This window comes from Sparus aurata, chromosome 15 (genome assembly GCF_900880675.1).
Source record: "Sparus aurata chromosome 15, fSpaAur1.1, whole genome shotgun sequence".
Lineage (NCBI taxonomy): Eukaryota > Metazoa > Chordata > Actinopteri > Spariformes > Sparidae > Sparus > Sparus aurata.
The window spans coordinates 7414603-7437846 of record NC_044201.1 but is presented as its reverse complement, the minus strand read 5'-3'; the positions used below and the strand labels follow the sequence as shown (position 1 = coordinate 7437846).

The 23244-nt window shown below is 44.2% G+C and overlaps 1 protein-coding gene across 2 annotated transcripts in view; it reads left to right on the top strand.

Annotated features, from left to right (window-relative positions):
• The window catches only part of marchf8 (membrane-associated ring finger (C3HC4) 8), a 91915-nt gene that overhangs the window by 64950 nt on the left and 3721 nt on the right, over positions 1-23244 (top strand). The window contains exons 3-8 of one of the 2 annotated variants that reach the window (XM_030441713.1): positions 3204-3254; positions 11269-11348; positions 11714-12640; positions 18205-18385; positions 19334-19469; positions 22373-22387. In XM_030441713.1, coding sequence (XP_030297573.1) covers positions 3204-3254; positions 11269-11348; positions 11714-12640; positions 18205-18385; positions 19334-19469; positions 22373-22387 — 1390 coding nt within the window. The remainder of the gene's footprint in view (positions 1-3203; positions 3255-11268; positions 11349-11713; positions 12641-18204; positions 18386-19333; positions 19470-22372; positions 22388-23244) is intronic. The other variant, XM_030441712.1, reaches the window with a different exon arrangement.

The window sequence follows — 23244 nt, the reverse complement described above, 5'->3', positions numbered from 1 at the left end:
TGTATGTAAATTTTTGTGTCATCTGCATAACCATGGGACCATATTTTGTTGTTTTTTTAATTATCTGAGCTAGAGGGAGCATTTAAACGTTGAACAGCAGAGGCTCCAGTATGGAGCCCTGGGGTACCCCGCATATCATTTTTATCTGCTCAGATGTGTAATAAACCACTGACACGAAGTAGTCTCTATCATTTAGAAACCAATTTAGTGCTGTACCAGAGAGTCTCATCCAGTTTTCCAGTCGGTCCATTAGTATATTGTGGTTGAACATGTGAAACACAGCACTGAAATCCAGTAATAATAAGACTGAAATTTTGCCACTGTCTTTGTTTAAATGAATGTCATTGAGGACCTTGACAAGAGTGGTCTCGGTGCTGTGATGTGTAGTAGGAACACAGTGATAACACTTAATAGTTGCCAATAATAAATGATACATTTATTGTTAATTAAACTTGTGAACAAACAATGAATTATTTAAAACCATTTATTAAGCATTTGTTTATTGTAAAGTTGCAACTGATGTGTACAGCACATTCTGTCTAGTTCATCAGTTAACATTATTTGAACATTTTGCAATCGCTTCATAAATTCTTTAGCATTTCATCTGATTAGTTTAATCAACCATAAACATACCATTTATTAATGTTCTATGTTGAGTCTCGCCACCACAGTACGAAGAAACACTCATCCGATATTAAAAGAATTAAGTCATTATATTGGGATAATGGTAAGATTTAGAGGAAAAGTCTAATTTTTCAAGCAAATACATTGTAACACTCGACTTTCTGACTGTCAAAAGGATACTGTAGCCTTTTTTTGGACCGCACATGTCCCATAACACGTATAAAACATAATACAACAGTGTGGGACAGGTAGATTCTGGCTGCCTCTCACATCATTTGCATTAAGCCCACTTTAATCAGTTTCTGATGCCACGACTGAAAAACAGGTCCCCGCTGTACTCCAGCTGCTGCTTCAGAACACATCTGGTTATTGACTCATACATCACAAAAATGGTTTTATTGGCCCAGATAACAAGATATGGGGCTTATTGGTGAAACCTGTAACTTCATACAGGTTTCACCAATAAAAAAGACGGACTGCTCTCATCTGTTTGTTACAACAGAGTATTGAAATCGTTTTTTCGTCTCAAAATATTCCCACCTTATTACGGACACTTCAGAACTGTTTTTCCCTGATGTGGCACTAAAACAATGTCAGTCTGTTGGTTGGTCTATTGGACAGATTGCTGAAAATTTGGTTCAGACATTCATGCCCCTCTCTGGTATGAGTTGTAATAAATCATCCTCCGATGTTTCCTCTTGCACAGTCGTCACGTCAAATTTCATAAAACATAGTTGAAACAACTTTTGATTTAAAATAATTATTAGCTTGAGTTGAATTCTCTCTATGTAGGACTATTGGGTGATTACTGTGATTCCGGTTATATAATAAAGCTGCCATGTGTGGTCTCCTGTGAACTTGATGGGAGGTTGGAGGACATTTTGGGGCCCTAACAGTTTAATCTGTCCATGCTTCTCTGTGTACAGTCAGTTAGAACGCTTTCCCCACTGGGCTGATTTCCCTTTGTAAAGATTTGTTTGTGTCCAAAACACCACAGCCCTGTCAGAGCTGGTGTGAACTCAGCGTTATGCAACTGTGATTGATCACTCATTAAGGAATCACGCAATGCTTTTAATACCAACACTGAATGCAGCACAGCACCCTGGTGGCTGTTTACCCGAGTCCCTGGTGTAAGCTGCGAACACCGGGAGGGAATCGAGGAGCCTCAAAACAAAACTTAACAGTGCTGAGAGCTGAGTGTGCTGGCCTGCCTCACTCACTTGGTAGTGATACAAACATTGTGACACCATTTAATTTGGACTTGGATGGATGTGTTATGTAATCAGCTTGTCCTCCTTTTATCGCGTGCCAGAATGATTTGATTTACTAACTTAAGACACTCACAGCCCAGAGCTGCTGAGAAATGTGGCTGTGCTGCGTTTTATTGTTGTGTTTGCTCATTTGGAGACAAACTATGAATCGGTCTTGCGTTCCTGCTGGAGCTCCTCACAATATTTCTTCTTTCATATTTACATATCTACGCCATTAAAACTGTCAAAAATTGGGAAAGTGAAATGTGTGAATGTGTGTCGGTCCAGACTGAAATATTTCAGCAACTGTTAAACTGATTGCCATGAACTTTGTTACAGACAGTCATTGTACCCAAAGGATGGATCCTGGTGACACTGATCCCTTGATGTTTGCTGTAGCTCACCCAGCATGTCGAATTCTTTATTTTTCTAGAAAAAGTCCATTGATGTATTGGCACATCATTTTGGAGACATTAATGGAGACCAGACAATGAATCGTACTGACTATATCTCAAGGCCACGATGGAGTTGACAGTTTTTAATTTGAGTAAAACATCTTGACAACTGTTGGATGACTTGGCATGAAATTTGATTCAGACATTCATGCCTACCCCAGGATGTTTTGTAATAACTTGCGCAAATGCTAATGCGCTAATCTAACCCGGCAGGAATAATAAACATGGGGTGCCGTGTCTCCTTGCGTCTCTTCCTCACGTCTTGGCGCTTCCCAGCGACGATGCGAGGAAGGTTGCGAGGCGTTTCCTCTCTCCTTGCTCTCTGTCTCCTCGAGGTGCATTTAAGGAATTGGAAGCTCCTATGTGATGGTGGATTGGGAATGATTTCCAGGTCACAGGAAAGAGAGGGGACACAAGGAACCATAAGTTAACACAATGGGCACTTCCTATTTACCCCCTTTTTTTTACCAAGATGTCTAGGATTGTGTAATGTGTTAAGGAATGGAGGATGTGCAAAATGAGAGGAGGAGAATGAAATGAACCCTCTGTAACTGCTGAACATCAGCATGTAAACATGCTAACATTAGCATTTAGCTTGTATTTTTACACATGCAGGCCCTTCATCTTGTCAACCGTTTATTCCCCTTGCGTAGATTTCCTGTTCTGTTTCAAATAGTCAAATGTGAATCATGTCAACGGAGCAGTCACTGTGCTGCTCCATGCATCACAAACAAAGTGTCACCTAGATAATTCTGAGGCATACGCCGGGTCTCACTGTGCAGAGTTCATATGCATATTGAACTGCTGTTTTCTCTGTTTCTGAATGTGCTTTTCTCACTCACTGGAGCTCTCTTTTCTTTCCTCTTTTTTACAGAATGAAAAGCCCCTGGGCCATTCTGCAAGCAGGTCCAGCAATATATCAAAGGTGAGCAAAGCACACACAGATGGAAAAATCTCAATGAGTGATGTATGGCTGTCCTCAACCACGGAGAGAGAGAGAAGACAGAGAGCACAAAAGACGCGAGGGCAGCGGTGAGATGAGCTGTGGAGGAGCCCAGAGATTGACAGGACAGATATACACACCGCTGATGGATGACATGTCTCTCTTGCATCACAACGCCCCAATAAGTGCTGATCCCTGAACAGACATGTCTCTACACCTCAGCTCCCCGGCTCAGCATGCCTCTCAGTCAGACTGGTCATAGAAACGTTTTTCTCTGTGTCTCTCTCTACTTTGTCTCCCCTCCCCCCCCCCCCCCCCCCCCCCTCCATCGCTCCCTCGGGCAAAGCCTGCATGACTCCAGGGTTTCAGTCCTTGTTCTCCTGAGCCTCTAACAGGATAAACCCTTTACCTGTGCTAATAAATGTCATGGTCACTTCATAGCCGTGGGACCGCTCCGGCAGTAATGTGTGATTCAAAAAGCCAGTCACCATTTGAACGCGAGCAGTTGTAGGTTTAACCAGTTTATCTGCACCGGTGATTTGATGGTGCAGACTAGAAGTGAACACATCCAAAATGTCCACTACAGTCATCCAGTGCATTTCTTAAATTGCAGTGGGTACAAAGTCTAAGTCTAAGTACAACTGCCACATAAACTTTTGATAGGGGACCTTTGGTAGCTTATAAGAATAATGGTGACTGTTATGTAACATCAGTTACAGTAAAAAATTATGACTCATTTACTGTCTTGACTTTCCTGTTCATAAATTGAATGAGAGGCTAAAGTCAGCTGCTGGCTCACTAAGATTAGCTTAGACTGGAAAACGAGGGGAAAACGACTAGCCTGGCTCTGTTTGAAGGTATCGCAACAATCTGAGCAAAAGCTGAAGTGTAAAAATGCCAATTAGGACTTTTATTTTTATTTTATGTGTTTTATGTGCCCTACCATTGGTGTGTTTCATTTACGTTGAAGTTATGAAGTGTGATTTAATGAGACAGAAATAAGACAGAATTGCTTACAAACAGTTTATTCCATAAATTTCACAGAGCAGACATCTTGGGTCTTGACGTCCAGGCTGGTGAGGTGCTTCCAACTTTCCAATTAAGAACTCTGACTTTGTGGGTTGTTCCAACTTGGAACACTTCAAATGAACGTCACCATATATCTTTATCCGGACCACTAACTTCCTTGGTTCTCCACTGGCCTCCTAGTTGCGTTCATTTTTACTCTTAGAATTTTAATCGCATTAAACAAAGCAAGTTTAACTTATCAATCAGCGAGCTTTAGAGGTGCTTGAAGGCGGTGTATGTGTATACCCCGAAATATCAAACTGCATCTCAAAGGGTTTCCAACAGTGAATGGTCTAATATCTGTGCAGAGAGCCCAGTCAGTCTGGAGCTGCTGTGGAATGACTGATTTGATGGTTGGAATTGGTTTAAATGAAATGAAAAGTACCTTTTATGTAAGGAATTCTCGAGTCCCAGAAGTAGCTAACAACTTTCTACAGTCTTTCTACACACAAACACTCATGAGAGGGCCAAAAAATCTCAGTGCCAGGTTTTACATCTGTGAGTGGCGAGGTGGATTTAATTAGTTTTTGGACACAATGCGTTGTCATTGAATGTCCTACCTTTGCAGCTATTCTTCGGATAGATGTGTGCATAATGGAGTGATGGACGTGAAGTATGAACAAGGCTCTTAAGTTTGACAGCCTTAATTAATAATAAGCAGACTGTCTGCCAGCTGGTGTTTCCTGCTCCTTCCTAAAGGGAAATACCACTGACTGGCAGGTCTTAAATCTGTATTAATTGTTCTCTGGGCGCATTAGTCTGCCAGGAGTCTCGACGGTTAAGGGGAAAGGTTGCTAGTTTGCGTACCTGAGAAGAAGTCCTCTGCAAACTCCGGATAGATGTTGTCAATGACTTGCGGCGTTATACTTCTACATATCTGTGAAACTATTTTCCCTCAAAGTAGCTTGAATCAGAATATGATCTGTGCGACTACAGAAGATTATTTTATGCATGTATGCAGTTTCCCCCGCTCCCTGCAGTATTGGCAGGATGAAATGAAGGATTTTCATATTTGCAACGGTGACTCAAATGTTCCCTTTTTTCGCTGTAAGAATATGAAATGTAGGTCCAGTTCATTTATGTTGAACGGCGCCCGATAATGAAAGATAAAGATGCCGAAAACATACAGCTAGCGAGAACGTCCGTACATTTACGGCGTTTTATCGTAGGATCTTGACGGACGCCCGATTTGTTTTCCCTCGTTTTCCACATGAGCTCCAGTCAGACACAAAAACAAGGACACCAAAACAAACCCTGCGTTGCTTCACATGGCACAGATTCAAGCTGAATCACATCGGCTCGCGTCAGATCAAATCAAAAATGAATGCGCTCGTATCCAATTGTTGACCTACTTAAAAGATATCTCTCTACATAAATAACCACAGCGCCGGCCTGCAGAGGAACATTTCATAACATCTCCGGCTTGGCGTGACACTACAGTCTGGATTATTTGTATGTGAAGGCTCAGGCATCCAAAGAATTTGATCATTCTGTCAAAGCACCTGCTCTACTTTACAGAAAAATAATGCTTGAGGTCCTTTTTGGATTTCGAGCTTCCGACTTTTCAGTGTGACAGTCGCTGAACTGTTGGTGGTTTCTTTAAAGCAACATCCTCTCTGAGGTTGACTCAGTGAAACGTCTTCTCTCTAGGTATCCGGCTAGTTGTGACAGTCCCACTGTAATACCTGTCAGGAGACTCACCAGGAGAGAGATTTACATTATAACAGGAAAACAAGCTGCAGCAGTTAGCCAGGGGGTGAATTGTTTCATGAAGAGGATAATCATGCACAGTGACGGCCTCACTGGTGGAGGCAATATCCATAGATATGCATGTGCACATTTGTCCAAAGCCAAATACTCATTCTCTCTCATGTGGGTTAATTTATTCAGGTGTCTTTTATCAAGCAGTTAAGAAAGAGATCATCTGGAGAATTGTGAAAGAAAGGTGAAGTTGAGGGCAAACAATTTATGTTAAATAGAAGAACGGTGGCTGTAGAATGTGGCATAAAAGCAGCTCTGAAAGCTATAGCGGGCTGAGGATTGCCCGGTGATTTGGCAGGAGTAGATTTTCCACTCTGCGAGGTCAGGAGGCTTAGCTCTAGCCGTTTCTCTCTTTAGCACAGTGCCAGGGAGCTGTGCAATGCCTCCTACTCTGTTTGGAAAGGAATTAAACTATTACAGTCCTCATAAAGACACAAAGCAGCGACCCACAGCTCTGTGGGCTGCATTGATATTCAGCCAAACATCTGCCGGTGTTCTAAAATTCAAGCTGCTGCAGTTTTGCAGCATGTCAGAATCCACCGCTGCCGTTCACGGCACAAGTCGGCCCATCTGATCTCTACAGGATGGGTTCTGCTGGCCAGTTCATTGGCGTAGACACCAGGCACAGGGCCAAGCCAATATTTTGAAGAAAGGGAAATGAATTGTTAATTTTTTGGAACATGTCATAGTTTGTTTGCTGACTTCTTGGCAGGATTGCTCCTTTCTCCAGGCTTCTGCTGAAGCTGGCTCTGGTCCTTGGAGACAAACCAGACTATAATGGCTTTATTACGAAATGCTTTCGGTGAAAAATGCTATAATTGCCTATTTTTCATGATCCATCTTGAAGACGTACACAATCTTCTTTTCAGGCAAATCTTATAGATCTTAATATTTAATGTCTCTTTTTTACTCTGGTTTACAAACTGCACATAACCTCAGAAACACAACGTCAATAGTGCTCAAGAAGTTCAGACTTAATATGATGCAGGTGCTCTTTAGTGTCGAACACTGAAGTTCGAAAAGGAGAGAAATCCAAGGAGCTCTCTTGGCAGCAAGCCTTGGTTTAGATGTTTATTTCATGCTGAAATTCTTAAAAACATTGACGGTGAATGTTAAAAAATGAGCTGAATAGCAGCCCACGCAAAGCTGCACAAACAACCTTCTTCAGAGGGAAACAAAGGCTTTCACATAACCTCAGTGACGAGCAGATCGGCGCTACTTGAACACGCCGTCAGACAACTAGATGGCTTCGCTGATTGGACAGACGCTGCGGCTCATCCGTGGGTGATGCACTGTAAACAATGCAACATGGCTTATAGCTCGCCACGTGGCGGATGAGGAAGAAGCCTGTGCCAAAAAGGAGCAATCTTTGATGCAATGCCGTGTTTTAAAGGAGACCTATTATGCTTATCATTATTCTCCTTTCCTTCGGTGTTGTACATATTCTTGTGCATGTAAAAGATCTTGATCGTATTCTAGTAGTAGCGCTAAACGAACCAGCGAACCTGAAAATGAGCATAACACGTCTCCTTTAACGGTGCAAAATGGAGGAATTCATTTGCTATTACAAGGCTTACTAATGGATATGATACATGCATTTTGTCACAAAATATGTAACAGAAATTGAGATGCGAGTGTGGCGCGACAGTGTGGTTGATGAGACTCGGTGGACGGCGTTTTGTTCCGTCTTCAAGGTCGTGAATGAGCGGCGATGCTTATTTTCTGTGCTGCTTTTCTGTTGGCATCCGGTCAACAGCTGGTTCATTCACACAGTGAATGTCCGGCGATGGGTCGGAAGCTTCACACTGGGCGGTGATTCATTGTCTCTGTTTGAAAGGTTATTCTTTGAAAAAGGCCCTGGTGGCCGGAAAACGAGAGCCGCCGCTCGGACAGCGACGGCAGGAAGGTAAAACAAACGGAGACAAGGATGATTAATGCAAAGATGAATTGTGCTCAAGGAGAGGAGTTGAATTAGTGGTTATGACAATGAATTGAGAGGCTTAGCGCAATTATCAGGTGTTCATACAGTGAGAATGTGATGTGAGGGGGGACGTCACACAGCACATGGATGGATGCACCGAGGAGTAAATGTGCTTGTTTTCAGTTCACAGTTTGCAAACTGTGAACTGAAAACAAGCACAGACGCTCGTTCGCTCCTCTCAGGTCCTCGTCTCATTAGAGGGCGGTTACGGGAGAGCAGGTGCTTAATAGAAGTCTGAAAAGGCCGTTTGGAAGTTACTCGTCGCTATCTCCGCCGTGGTGTCATCGCTTCTGTTGTTTGACCCCGCTCTGAGACAGAGTGGGTAGTGTTTTCTCGCCAGCATACATGAATGATTTACAGAGCTGGACGCCACTGGAACTTGTGTTTGCACTGCTGTCATAAAACACTAAATAAAGATACCGTCCAGTGTCGTCAGGCGAGCGTGATCTACCTCCTTTTTTATGGGTTTATATTCAAATTTGAGTCACATGAAGCTTTTGCTCAGCGCGTGTCATCGGTTTCTCGGCTTAAGTCGTTTTTGTCCGAGCAGGAGCAGCACGTCTGTTGTATGTAGCGCTCGCTGCAGAATACTAAAGTTTTATGGCTTTAATCTTTTCCTAACCCTCTGCCCATTTAACATTTATAGTCCAGACTACTGCAGGGGCCCCGAACAGCAGCCTTGAATGCGAACTATACAACAATCTGAGAAAATAACATTTGATAACAAAGGGAATCGAAGATATGGCGAAGGTGCAACCTTGGATGAACTGTTGCAGCGCGACTGTACAAAAAAGAGAATCAGAGCGGTTAATGGGAAGCTGTGCTGTTCGTGAACCGCGGAAAGAAACAGACCGAAGGGCAAAAATGGACATTGAATTTTCTATTGATCAGTGTCAGGCCGCGAGCTATAAATTCTCCCTCGGTTTGAAATGAAATCAATAGGTAATTAGTTTCTTATTGAAATCACCAGGCCCCCCCTGTCTTTATGTTAGCAACTCAAACACCATCTGATACTGCTCTTTACCATCTATCCCTATCCAGTCTATACGTCTGTCACTCTGGGATGTCAGACAAATGAAGATTCTTTGATTTATTTTTAACTATTTGTCAGCTGTCAAAATGCCTCTTAAAGTTTAAAGTGTCACCAGAGACCTGGGGTTTGTGAGAATCTTACTTTTTTATCCTCAGTGAGCTGGATGCAGGTGATTTGGTGAATTTTCTTTCATATTAAAAGTGATTCACGGGCATTAAGTCTGGAACTGAAGTCACATCTGAGGCTACTGGTGGTGGTAAAACGAGAGCTGGAGCATGAGGAGGACAAACTATCAATCTTCCCATTTAAAGCTGCAGTACATAAGAATTGTCCAGCTGTGGAATTCACAGTCAGAACTAACAGGCAGCAGCATGTCACCAGAATAATCGCTCCATGGAGCTGTCGTTAGCTAGTTAGCGTAATTAGCCGTGCATCTGGTGGTCCACCAGGGGGAATGTTGGTGTTTACAGCACTAGCACGGGAATGTTGAACAGGTACAGGCTGTTGCTAGCTGGTTAGCATGCCAACTCATTAAATATCTCAACACAATACATGATTTTAGTTGATTTTTTTAGAGTTGTCAAACAAAATTCAATTACCCAAATGTTGAGCTATTTCTTTGAGGATTAGAATTCGAGTTTATTGCACTTTAGATCTTAGTTCTTTGTTGGTGACCATCTTTTCTATCAGTGATATTACCGAGTTCTGCAACGTTGCATAAAAGAAGACAGACGGGGCAAGAAAAACAGGCAGCCGGACAATCTTGTTGGTTTTAATGATCCCAGGAAAACTGAATGTGCTTTTGAAAAGAAAACAAACGTAGATGTTTGATTTGTTGCCCGAACCGACTCCCTGGCTGATCTTTGACCTTTCTTGCTTATCGTAGTCGTGCATGCACAGTTTTCCTGTGCTACGAGGGTTTATGCCACGTTCATATCAGGTCGCTCAAATCATAATTACAAGCAGCCCCACAGGGAAAAATCTTCGAGGTCAGCCTCTGAAGTCCAAATTGGAGGCAGTGGGATTTTTCTGACAGCCACCATATCTCCCATCTGATAAAAACAGCTGCAGAGGTGACGACAGAGCAGTGGCGAAGTGGCTACAGAGCCTTCATTAGCATCCAAATAAAATCCAATATTAACGCTAATGGAATCACTTCAGGTCATTTAAAAGCACTTGCGCAGTTTGTGTCTTGTTTCACTTGTTAACAAACCTCTTCATTGCTACATTACTCTGCAGAAGCAATGCATTTACGGTATTTGAATGGTCTGACTGCAAGGCTGGGAGCATCTTGGAATAATCCAATAACACCTATAAACTGGAGTATTTCCTGTGCGTACTTCACTTCACGCGGCTTAATTACCAAAAATGATCGACTTTTCTTATAAAGTAGTTTACATAATGTTGCTAAACTGTTCAATTATTTACAACCTGTCTGAAAAGCTTTCATTATTTTCCTCAGAACAGAGGGAATGATCATGTTTAATACACCTTTGATCATCTGTCGACTTGTGTTTCTTTTCAGACTGTGATCTCTCAGCAGTAAACTTGTCTTGTAAATATAGCCCAAATTGTAATAAACCAGAGGTTTGCTTTAAGATCAAAGGCCATTTAAAGTAATCCCCGCCATGTCCTTGTGTAAAATACATACTGGTGAGAGCTACAATACATAAAGCTGAAGGTATTTTTTAATAACAGCCGTGTACCTGCAGGTGCATCTGTTCAGAAAGTCTCTGCGGAGGCTGAACAAGTCTACAGCCTCGCTTCCTCCAGCTGTGCTCCTCTCTGCGCCTCATTCTTCATAACTCCCCCTGTCTCTCAGTCTGTCTCCCCCCGAGCCTCGCTCCGTGGCAGCCTGGTGTTTTTTCCCCTGATTTGTGACGCACCCAGGCAGATTTTGCCTGGCACTACTTTAATCAGATAGATTAGCTGCCCGGTTTTGTGTCTTTCCTTTTTATCATCCTGCGCATCGGTGCGTGGCGTGCCTTTACAATTTCTGAGTAGATCAGATTCAGCCACTGATAGCCTGATCATTCTCACCACTCAGGATGCTGTCCTGGCAACACGAGAGAGACATGATTTGATCCTGTTTGTTGAATAATGCAGTGCGTATTTCTGTCGCTGACTTTTTACGGATGTGTTTCGTTCCACAGGCGGGGAGCCCGACTTCAGTCAACGCTCCGTGCAGTTTCTCGAGGACGTCGGTTTCACCCTCCAGCCAGGACATCTGCAGGTACACACTTCAACCTCACTCCACTCTGAATCTACTTATCTGGTCATTACCGGTGAAGAAAAGCATCAGTGTGTGGTGTTGGTGGACCTTTTACCCTTGAGCTGTCAGAATTGGGAGTAGCCTTGGTTGCTGTAAAATTCTTTTTAAAACAACAAATATCATACAGTGATGTGTATATTCATGTAGAGACCCAGTGCAGAAACCTTTTATCTCCTTTTTCTCAAGTTCCTTTGTTTTTAAATGCATGATGTCTTTTCCATTTCTCTCTTTTGTTCTTTCCAACTCCTTCTCCTGCCGTCCTTTACCACCGTCGTCACTCACGCTCCTCTTTCATAACCACACACGCACAAACACGTCCGTGGCAGCAGTCAGGATCAGGACTGTCGCAAGCAGACTGCAGTGGTTCTGTTGAGTTCTAACGGTAAATCCTGTCAAGGTTCAGGAGGCATTTCAGTCACCACCCTCTGCGCGGATGGCCCGCCGTCTTCCAAACATGGCAAGCAGCGAGACTGGCTCTCCCTGATTCGCCCCTCCTCCGTCAACGTCAACCCTAACGGCTCGCTCAGGTTCTCCGCGTCTCTGAATGACGTGGGCCAGCGCGTGGACAGTCTTTGTCGAGGTCTGCACTTCATAGATCGCACCTGCTCTGAGGGCGAGCTGGAGCTGAAGCCCGAGCCCGCTCAGCCACCTGTTTCTGATCGGAGGGCGCACACGCTCAACGGCAAGCTGGCTGCGGCACCCGCGCACCAGAACCCAAATCCATCCTTCTCCGCCCGCACCCAGCCCCACCTCGTCCCCTCCTTCACCAACAACTACAAATACATGCTGGGCGTCCCGCCCGCCAATTGTATCCCATCTGACCCTCCTCCTCCCCTCTCCAACACCCACCTCCACCCTCATCACTCTCCGAGCGCCAACTTCCTCCGTCTCCTCCTCCCCTTCTCTCGATCCTCTACCTCGGCCAGCCTGCAGTGCTCGGAGCTGGGCAGCTACGCCTCTCACCTCCACATCCCCAAGTCCTCCAGCGCCCTGCTGGAAGGCAGTGAGTCGGGGTTTCCCCCTGAGGATCTACTGGGAGATGACGATGTGTTCGAGGAGGACGGGCCCAGTCCTGCTCCAAAGGGCAGGGACCAGCCGGCAACCCCAGAAAAGGTCACCGAGGCTCGGCCAGGTTTTCTCCTAGCCCCCCTGTGCTATATGGATGAGGACAGCGACTTGGACTGCTGCCCATCCCCTTTGTCTGAGAAAACTGGGCCACTTTCACCCTATTCGCTGCAGGGGGACTGCTGCAGGTGGGTGACTGTCTGGATGGTATAGTCCACACCCACCCTTCTTGTGACATGGTAGCGTCCAGTGCACCCCTGAGCCGTCACATAGCAGTGAACCCCAGAGCCCTGTGGAGTAGTGGAGAGCTTCTCATCCTGTAGTGTATCTACCCAGCAAATATCCTGCACCGCAGCAACACTAGTCCTGCTCGGAGTGGAGCTGCTTATCGGAAGGACCTGGCGCATAGGCGATTTAGTCCACACACGCTGCAACACCTCCTCCTGCGCCTCCTCCCCGGCTGTCCTCATTCAACCCCTCGTGTGTGTCTAGAACAGATAAAACGTGACTTCATATCATTCCATACCATTTCATTTCACTTGGCTGTTTTTTCCTCCCTCTGTCACGCTGTGTTTTTAAAACAATTTTTCATTGTCACTGGATCGATGAGGCATTAAAGTGTCTAACATCGTGTGATTGATTTCCGCCAAGAGGTGTGAGCTTTGCGGCAGAGGCAGGAATGGGAGGGCAGTGGGCGATGCTGAGGGGAAGATCAAGGGGCAGAGGTTAGGGGAGAAAATGGAATCGAATTGAGGAGCGAGGTGTGTGTGTTTGTCGGGGAACAGAGGCAGATGGGGGACAATAAACAACGTCGAACCGATGGAGTCTGTCTGATTGGGTCGACAGGGCCGTCATCAGTCTTTTTCACTTGGCAGTCTGTGCTCAATCTGATGGCTATGTTGATAAAGACAGATTGTGAGTAATATTTGATTACAGAGCAGGTCATGGCTGCATGGCCCCCACAGATGAGACTCTCTAGCAGAATATTTAATTCTGCTTAGATCCCATTAAGCCCTTCTAGGTTAAAATACGACTGTTAATACTCCACACGAGAGTCTTAAACACAGAGGAATGTCAATTGTATACGGCCGCCTTGCTTTCCCCATCAGCGTTGGTCCGTGCACGTTACTCCTCTCCAGATTATACGTCAGCCGTGGCCTGACGGAGAAACCGGAGCTTAGAACTGGAAAGGTGAAGGTCTGAGATCAGGAGGCAGATTATTGGCTTCAAATAGCCTGCGTAGACTCTGACTGTGCACACACACACACACGTGCGTACACAAACAAACACACCCGTGCCAGCTTTCAGTCAGGTGGCTAGAAGCGTGAGCTCAGAACACGGGCTGACCTCACCTTAGATAGACCTTAGTTAGACAGCCCGCGTGTGTGTGTGTGTGTGTGTGTGTGTGTGGGTGGGTGTGTGTGGGGGTGGCCACTTGTTTTCACCTATGACTGGCAGGTGAATGATGGACTATGGACTATGTTTCAGAAAGCACTAGTCTGATAAGGAGTTGAATCGGTCTCTTTCATTATTAGAAATGTCACCTTTGAGAGAAACGTAAAGGTTCATAACGTGTCTACATTCAGTGTTTCTATGAATATAGGCCTGTGCTGCTTGATATGTTACTGCCAGATCAGCTGATCTGCAAAAAAGTGTTAAATCTGGATTGAATTGAGTGGATGAACCTCCTCTCTCAGATGATAGATATAGCCAACCTTTGAAGTAAACGGCAATTATTACAGTCAGACTCACGTTTCTTTGCTTCGATCGCATTTTCCCCTCATCCAGTTCTTCCATCCTGCTTCGCGTCTTTCCCTTCTACTTCTTTTTAGTGTTTTATGACCTGCACTCAAGCGCCAGATACAAACAAAACCGTAAGTCTCCGGCACGCAAAAGAATTCCGCGGGGCTACCTTTTAGCCTTTACATCTGACACTATAAACCATCTGGAGTCTATGTACTTCCATAACCTTCCTCCAAAGGATAAGTTTCTTCGAAGCAGATTTAATATTCTCTTTTAAGGCAAGCATCATCACACAAGCAGGGGAAGGGGGAAAAGGAGGAAAGGGGAAGATGGCTTCTGGTGGTGCTGGCGCTAATTGAATTGGGCTTTTGCTCTGATCAGCGTGTCTCTGGCAGAGTTAGCTGAGAACAAAACGCTTCAGACGTCACCCCTCTGTCCCGTAACGCCTATAAAAGATCTGTTTAGCAGAAACGCAAAACAACAGATTGGTGCTGAAAAATTCATTTAAAAAGGTAAACGCATAAACATTTCAGGACGGGGGGTGCAGAGGAAAAGAAATAGCCGGAGGGATGTTCAAAGCGACACGTAGAGAGAGAGTGTGGAGTGCAAAGAAGGGGCTGAACGCCGCAGGAAAAAAACTACAAGGAAGCAGACAAGAGGGAACAGGAAGAACGGGGAACGCCTCGCCAGGGCTGAAATGTTGCCGAGCTTGTTTCCCCCTCGGCCTGTGGTGCTTGTGATTTCCCGACTCTGTTTTTCTTCTCACATTTTAATGTTGACATACTCATAGCGGCGCCTCTGCCATCCTCAAATTACTGCTAAACAGGGTGTGTTTTGGCTGTTCAAGGGAGACAAATTAAATTTTAACTCCCCCCCCCCCCCCCCCCTCATGCCTGACAGTGGTTGGAATGCGCTGCTGCTCAGTACATTCAGCTGTGAATTTGCATGAGGATCTGGGATTATTCTGTCTAATGTAAGGACCAAAGAGATGCTGAATTTGTGAGATTTGTATCTTCAAAGTGCAGTTTGAATCTTAAGCCTGCGCACATTTTCCGGCCGACGATGCCTCGTCTCTTCCACTCGTGATGTTTACTGATCGCATTTTTTTTTTCCCCCACCGTGGCTCCATGTCGAAGTGCAGGGATGTTTTTTTCCACGGCTATCCCCTCCTAGGTGGAGAAAAAATAAATTAAAAAAGGAATCCACTTCAGCATTCTAGAATAGCTTATCAAAATCTGTCCATTTCAGCACTCGCCATGCCTTTAATATAAACAAAGAGTCCGGGTCCTCAGGCTGATTCTGTTTGTTCCTTTGAAAGATGAGTACGCTGCCGTATGTGTGGGATGAGAATATGCAGTTCGTCATCTTGTGATCCGCGCAGACAAACACAAACAAAGCAGCCCAGCCATAACCGATGGAAGGGAAAAAACAGAGATTTTAATTGTGCCTCCTCTATCCCTTAATCCCACGGTCCTCCCTCCACCTCCTCCTCCAGTCGAGAGAGCCGTAGAAATGACCTATTTTTATCCTCCTTTGTTCACTTAGTCTTTTAATCTTGTAACGCTTTGGCCAGATCAGCGAAGTCCGAGAATAGACGTCTCGCTCGCTCACTTTCTCGCACGTGTGGGTGTGCATGTGTGTCTTCATGTGTTTTCTTATCTGCCTGAACCGGGATTAAGACGAACCCATTTTTACACGCCGCGCTCGCTTCTCCCTTTCCGTCTTTTTTCCCCTCAATGCCTTCCCTGATTTAGCGTCTCACGATGCCCTTTCTCTGGTTCTATGCACACGCTGGTGGAAATGGGCGGCAAAACACTATTTAATTTTTTAGGTTGAAATATCGACTTGCAGACTTCCCTCCCTTTACTGTCGCTCTGTTTTTTCAGAGACATCAGCCTGACTTTTAATCATAGCTGTGTTGTGCTTGAACAAGCAGTAGCTGAGTTGTACATGTACTGCTCATCTGCAGAGGACTCCCTGGTATGAACAGCCGCGACAAGGTCAATGTCCTGACACTGAATTCTCAGATCATAACGGCTTCGGCCTCTTTCTGCAAGGGGCTTTTGTGTGCGATATTAACTTGACTCGGAGGTAATAGCTTGCTCTAATAACTTTCTCCAACACCTCGGTTTTTTTTTTTTTTCGAAACTCTTTACTTTAACAGACTGTGACTCTGACTTATGGTGAAGGCTGTCTTGAGTTTCACACAATCTATCTCAGATGTACAGACACACAACCGAACAGACGGACACAGGCGCCCCTCCTTAGCGTGGGTGACAAATAGCTGCTATCCTCGAACCTGTCAGTCGGTGTCAGATGTGATCTTGAGGAGGAGGTATTAAAAATCGGACGGGTTCCTCTCCCTGAGAAAAAGCCTGTCGAGCAGTCCCGCGAGGCAGCAACCACCTAATCGAATGTTCCAGTTGTCGGTACCTGTAACCCAGAATACCTCACCGAGCATCTACAGGGGCTAAACGCAATATCAAACACCTGTTTAGGTCAGTGCAATTTCATGCAAAGGCATTGAAACACAATCCACATTTGAGAAGCTTTAAGATGTGTGACTGCAGTGATTCTCAAGCAGGTGTACTTGTGCCACAGGGGTTACTGCAGTTGTCGGGGGGGGGGGGGGGCTAGGCTACACTGAGAGACTGTGGGGTAGTTTTAAAAGGCTGGTTTAAAAAAGATCATTCTAATTTGATTTAAAAATATAAATCCAAATACTGACTCAATTGTAACAGAGTTTACATAATGTAAAGAAACTCAAAAAGTAATTAACTTAGCTTAAATTAGGCAAATGAACAATTGGGATAGTTAGCTGAAATGAATGGTTAACGGTTGAAAAAGTTAGCTACAGTACAAATAAAACACTTACAATGGTTAGCCATATGTAATATATGACTAAGTTTGAATGGTAACTAGTTTGCTAACAGTAAACAGTTGCTGACCTACTAGTTAGCTAAAAGTGATATACAGTTAAAATGGTATGGTGATGGTAAATAATTGGCCTAATGTAATAAACAGCTGAAATTGTTGGAGTAGTTAGCTAAAATTTGATAATTAGATGAATTGTTAATTGAAGTTGAAAGAGTTAACGTTAGCTTAAACATTTGAAATGGTTAGCCAAAAGTCATAAACAGTTGAAATTGTTAGCTAATAGGCTAACAGATGAAAAGTTGAAATAACCTAGTTAAATGTAGGCTAATAGTAGACCAGGGATGCTATATTTAAATGGTAGTGATAAATGCAAACATAACCAAAAGACACCAAATTGTTTGTGTACAATGAATTGCATGAAAAAAAACAAAAAAAACAATAACAGTAATTAAAGTTAACAATATCCACTTTTATATAGTTAATGGTGAGTAAGATCATGACGGGTTGTGTTGAGGAAGGTGTCTGAGTTCATCAGACAGCACTATGGGGGTATTTGTTGGGGTACATCCAAAACAGAAGGTTGGTAAGCATAGATGTGCTGGATATTGATGCTGATGAAGTTGTTTGCACTCCTCGCCATAGTTATCATTACAAACAACTCCTGTTATCTCTTCGAGGCTAGAGTTGCTAAACGACAAGGTGTCTGCGATTAGATTTGTTGTGTTCAATTTTACACTGCCACATTGCAGGAACACAGAGGATTATTTTCTGAAAATGTCATTTTGATTTGCAGATGAAGTGCTTTGAATCAAATTAGTTTGTCTTGATTGGGTTTATCCATGTGGGACATGTATTGTACTCGGCGTTCTTCGCCTTATTATGTTTTTGTATTTGTGAAATTATATTCCCACCTGCCGTGCTCTCCTAACACCTTGTCTTATTATACTAGAGAGTGCTCCAAGTTTGCTGACATATATCTTCCAATGCTCAAGTTTTCCTGAGTTTGGGGAAATATCTGTCAGCTTTGCCTTGCCAACTTTTCTCTTTTTGATCCTGCCTCTCCCCTGTCTTCCTCCTATTACAGCTGCCTTGCCTTTAGCTTAGTGTTGACTGTATTCTTTGGCTCCCGTAGGATTTGTCACTGTGAAGGGGATGACGAGAGTCCTCTGATCACACCATGCCACTGCACAGGGAGCCTGCGCTTCGTCCATCAGTCCTGTCTACAGCAGTGGATCAAGAGCTCCGACACTCGCTGCTGTGAGCTCTGTAAATATGAGTTCATCATGGAGACCAAGCTCAAACCGCTGCGCAAGGTAAGACGCGATTTGTACTGCGGCGCAAAGTCAATTAATTCTCAGGTTCATTAGTGGATAAACTCGGGCTGTCGGTGCAGCTCTCCCTCCGAGAGTCCCAACTGAGCCCACATCACTCCTTCGTTATGAAGCTTGAAATGCCAAAAGCTGCCTCCAATCTGTCATGCAGATAACACAAGCACGACACTGAGCTTTGAAGCCTTTTTTTCGTAAGTGTAACTTGTTGAAGTGGGGCGGGGGGGGGGGGGGGATTCATTTCAAATAGTTCAGAGGATGTACACTTCCATTAAAGGCTCTTATCAATCGCTGTGGCCTGGAGATAGCAGGACACTCTAATTAAAATTCCTCCACCCTTCATTAGCTGCACAAAAGGCCTTAAACAAATGCTCCGCTGTTAATAGCTTCTGAATCCCACTGGTGAACACTGAATTTGTGTCCGTGTGTGAGCCAGCAGGGAAATTCATGAGGAGATGCCGGCCTCGGTATGAAGCGTTTATCAACGGATGCTTGGGTTTCATCTCGCGCCGCGGCACCGGCTGCTCGTCGAGATGACCCCGCACTCGCGCCATTTCATCACCGAGTTCACGAGCGATGCAGAAATGATGCGGCGGTGCTGGTGTTGAATTTTCTGGTTTCGTTATGCATGGCTCGGCTCATATCCCGAAGATGTATTGTGACAAGGTACCTGGCCTCTGTGTGGGGTGGGGGCTGCCGGCCGCTTTACTTCTCATATCACACTCGCCAAGGAGCGATATGTAGGATTGGATCTTGATCACGGGCCGCTGAATGCTCTCCATCAAATATTTAGCTCACACGCTTCGGCTGTTCCAGAAAAGAGAGCCAACTGTTTGATGCCAACTGTTTGATTGCTTTTAAGAATTGTGTTGTTTTGAGAGCTTGCTTAAATTCTTTGACCTCATCAAACGTCCTCTTACCCTTTTGTCGCAGTGGGAGAAGCTACAGATGACGGCGAGCGAGAGAAGGAAGATCATGTGTTCGGTCACCTTCCACGTCATCGCCATCACCTGCGTGGTGTGGTCGCTCTACGTCCTCATCGACAGAACGGCGGACGAAATCAAACAAGGTCAGCGCAGACTCTCACGCGCACACACAAATGCATTTACGTAAACGCCGCTGTCTGTGTCGGATGTCGTCCATTCGTCCACAACCTGCCCACCGTCTCCAAGTCATTCATCGACGGTGTTAAATGACAAATCTGCATAAGTGTAGTGTTGTTTCAGTGGTGTGACTATTGAGTGCTAATCGTGTGAACTGTTGTCTAAAACTGAACTATATGTGGGAGAATTTCATTTGCAGAAGCTTGGTCGGCATCGAAGTGTGTAGAGGAGTGTACGGACACTCTCAGGGGATGATTTTCTTTCAGTTCAATTCAGTTCACTTTGATTTCAGGCCTGTAGTACATAAAAGAGAAAGTTAAGAGGTGCGAGATTAAAGAAGAAAGAAAAGAGATTCTAAAGATGGATATTTACATCCATCAGTCTCGGATCCAGTTTTATTTCTTCGGGGGGCTCAGATCAGGGAAGGTGCGTGGTGTGAATTAACATGCCCGAGATGAACGTCAGTTCGTGGTTAGCTAAGTTGTCAAAGGAGTGAAACAAGTCAACGAACGGTGCTCACAAGGATAAGTGTTTGTACGCTTGTGTGATGTCAAAGAAATGAACATGGAGCTTAAAGTCAATGTAGCAAATGGTACCTGTCTGGCACATGCATGTTTGTGGACAGAGCTAAAAGCTAACACACACTGCAGTCAGAATATTTTATATCTGCAAAGCAAATGAAGGGAATAGTTGGACATGTTGGGTCATGCTTACCTGCTGAGAGTAAGCCTTAGTCTACACGTACACAGGTGTTTTTGGAAACGATTTTAAAACAAAGACGAGCATTTTGTCATGGTTTTTATAAATAATCTCCGTCCATGAAAGCGTATATATCACATGAGCACTGACACACACACTCAGGGAATATGCGTGCCAACCTTAACCTAGCCAGTTTGTTGCCTGGCTACAGAAAATAATCTGAACGAGTCGGGGAAGCATGACTGCTCTTCAGAGAATCCTCTCGGATAATGCTATTTTTATTAAGCATTGCCAGCAGCCGTTTTTGCCTCTCCTTTTCTATCATTAAATTTCCAGCTCTGTTTGAGTCTTCCTAAATATAAACTAAATGGCATTCCTGCCTTCCATTGTATCAACATAATAAAAATAATTTCATTTATACAGTTCAAGAACAACTTGGCAACAAACAAGTGCTTGAAAAACCCAAAATACATAAAAACAGGACATGATTAGAAATAGATGACAAACAGCAGTACAGTTCCTGCAGTAAGACAACAGTAAAACAAGCAAGGCAGGAATTACTCAAACACATTAAAAGCACATAAACAAAGTGAGCCATTCTGAAAGAGAAGAAGAGAGATTCAAAACACACACAAATAGTCCGATATCATTTTACATAACACATAATCTGAGTTCATATTTGCGTCCAGATTTAAACACCAACAAAGCAGTTGCTGAATATTTTCACCCTGGAAGGAGTTTTCCAAAAGGTCAATTTCCAGCGACCTAAAAAGCCAAAAGCCAACATTGATTTAGAAATAACCACGTACAGGTGAACAGGGTCTTATATGAGACTGATCCCACTCCCATGTTATCTTACAGTAGCTTACAGTGGCACTAAAGCTCACTGATTAGCATGTATAGCTTGGTTGTTGATGTGTTAAAACAATGAGGTTGTGCTGCTGGCTGTAGCTTTAATGGGGGATATCGATCACCCCTGCTTTAACGCTAGGACTGAACATGAAAAAGCACATCTTGCCCACCCCGTCTTTACATTGATTATTTGGTTAGAACAACGGTCCTAAAGTCAGTGGTGTTCAGCTCACTTTTATTTAAGACAAATTAAAGCAGGAAATCTTTAATTCCAGAGCTTGGAGCTGACAATGTTGGGCAAATTCTTCTTAATCGACCACTGAACTAATTTTATCTGAAAACAAACTGATTAAACCACTTTTTGTTAAAGCCCTCAACCACAAAACAATCCTAGCTGACTCACTATGATCACATCAGCAGTTCTCTCACTAAGGCTTCAACAAACAAACAGAATCTGAAAGAACACCAGGAACCAGGAAACAGAAATGTCCTCACAGGCTTTTTGTTTTGTGTTGTTTCCTGATCAGGACGGTTGTTGTGCCCCATGATTGCCTTTCAGATTTATGTCACCAGTTTGTTTGTTATATTATGTGCATGTGCCAGACTGGAACCTCCTGCTGACATAGACTGTAGAAGCTCCGGCCAGTTAGCAACTCCACGGTGACTCAGAGCCTTAAAGGCCCCTTTAGCAGCCTCTAGTGGCCGGGCCGCTCCCTTGCATCCATCTTCCCCAAAGTGGTCAGCAGCACCGAGTTACAGAGAGATTAACTTTGCATCCTCAGAGCGCCGTGCTCTTGCCATCGGGGCTATAAATGGACTTCGGCTGCTTTCATGATGAGCTGTTGTACCATCCGCTGGCACGACGTCTGCTGCCACTCATTCCTCGCTGGCATGTTCGGCGCTTCTGAGGCAGCGTGCAGATGGGAGAGCAGCCTGTGCCTGTTTAGCCCAACCTGATGATTCAGACTTGTCAGAGTCCCCGAGGACTGTCAGGTTCAATCACCATGGTGATGCCAAATATTTCCCAGACGTCCCGACTGTCCACTGCCAAGTCCCACAGAACCAGGGTTATCTTTTGCTCTCGATTTGCTTACAAAGAGCAGGCAGCGGACTCGCATCTAATACACTTTGAAATGCACTCCGTCGTCTGCTGTGGTTTTGTGATGCCGATTCAGTGTTTATGACTGCATGCAATCACATAGTAAAGTGTGCAACTGTAATATTTGTCTTTTACTTTCAATTCCTGCGCCTTTTTTCTATCAACCTGTTTGTGTGTCTCTGGTAATACATGATACTTACACTTTCTTTACTCATGCAGCCGGAAGAATCCCAGGTAAACATTTCAACTTTGACCTTTTGACTTCCAAAGTGTGTTTTCCCCCTCTGTCGGCCTGTCTGTCCGCTGTGTCCACTTCTTTTCCAAACCGCTCTTTACACCCCTTTCCTTCCCTTTCCCTCCTTGCCTCGCTTTCAGGATAAGAATTCTTCACCGATAGAGCTGGTTACATCCACCCCGCCTCACTGAATGCAGACAAGACAGTGTCCCTCCACTGTGTGTGTGTCTGCTGGGGTTTTGATCTCACTGCCATCCTCACTTGTTAATCTCCTCGTGAAGTTAGACACAGATATTGCGTACCTGCGTAGGCACAGTTAATACCACACTGATGATACTATGTTTGCCTTGTGTGATCTGGTGTTCTTCCTGTTATATGAGGGGAATTTTTTGCATTTCATTCCTCAAGGGTAGATTTTATTAACTCGTCTGCAGACCTTTCTTGCATTCATTTTTTCCGATTACACGAAATATAATAGCCAGCACGGAGAGACTGATTGGTTAAAGGTCGGCTGAAAGAACATAGACTTTTTTTCTCTTTCTTTTAGAAGATCCCTTTTCCGCCTATTAATTTTTGTTTTGTATGACTCTGCAGCTTGTTATAAATATGCGTACTTCCCAAAATTGCAAATTATTTAGCCTTGCGTTTCAGGGTTTTTACAATTTGCAGAAATGCTGCGGCTGCCTCAGGAGACATACAAATGTTTTTGCACGGTTTAGTAAATTCACCACAAATCACCAATTTGTAGAGCCTTTGTAGTGTTTTATTTTTTTTAAAAAAGTTGTTGCTTCCACTTTTCTAGTAGTTTCTTTTTGTCACATGTGTCCCTTAATTGAACAGAGATAAGAGGCAAAAG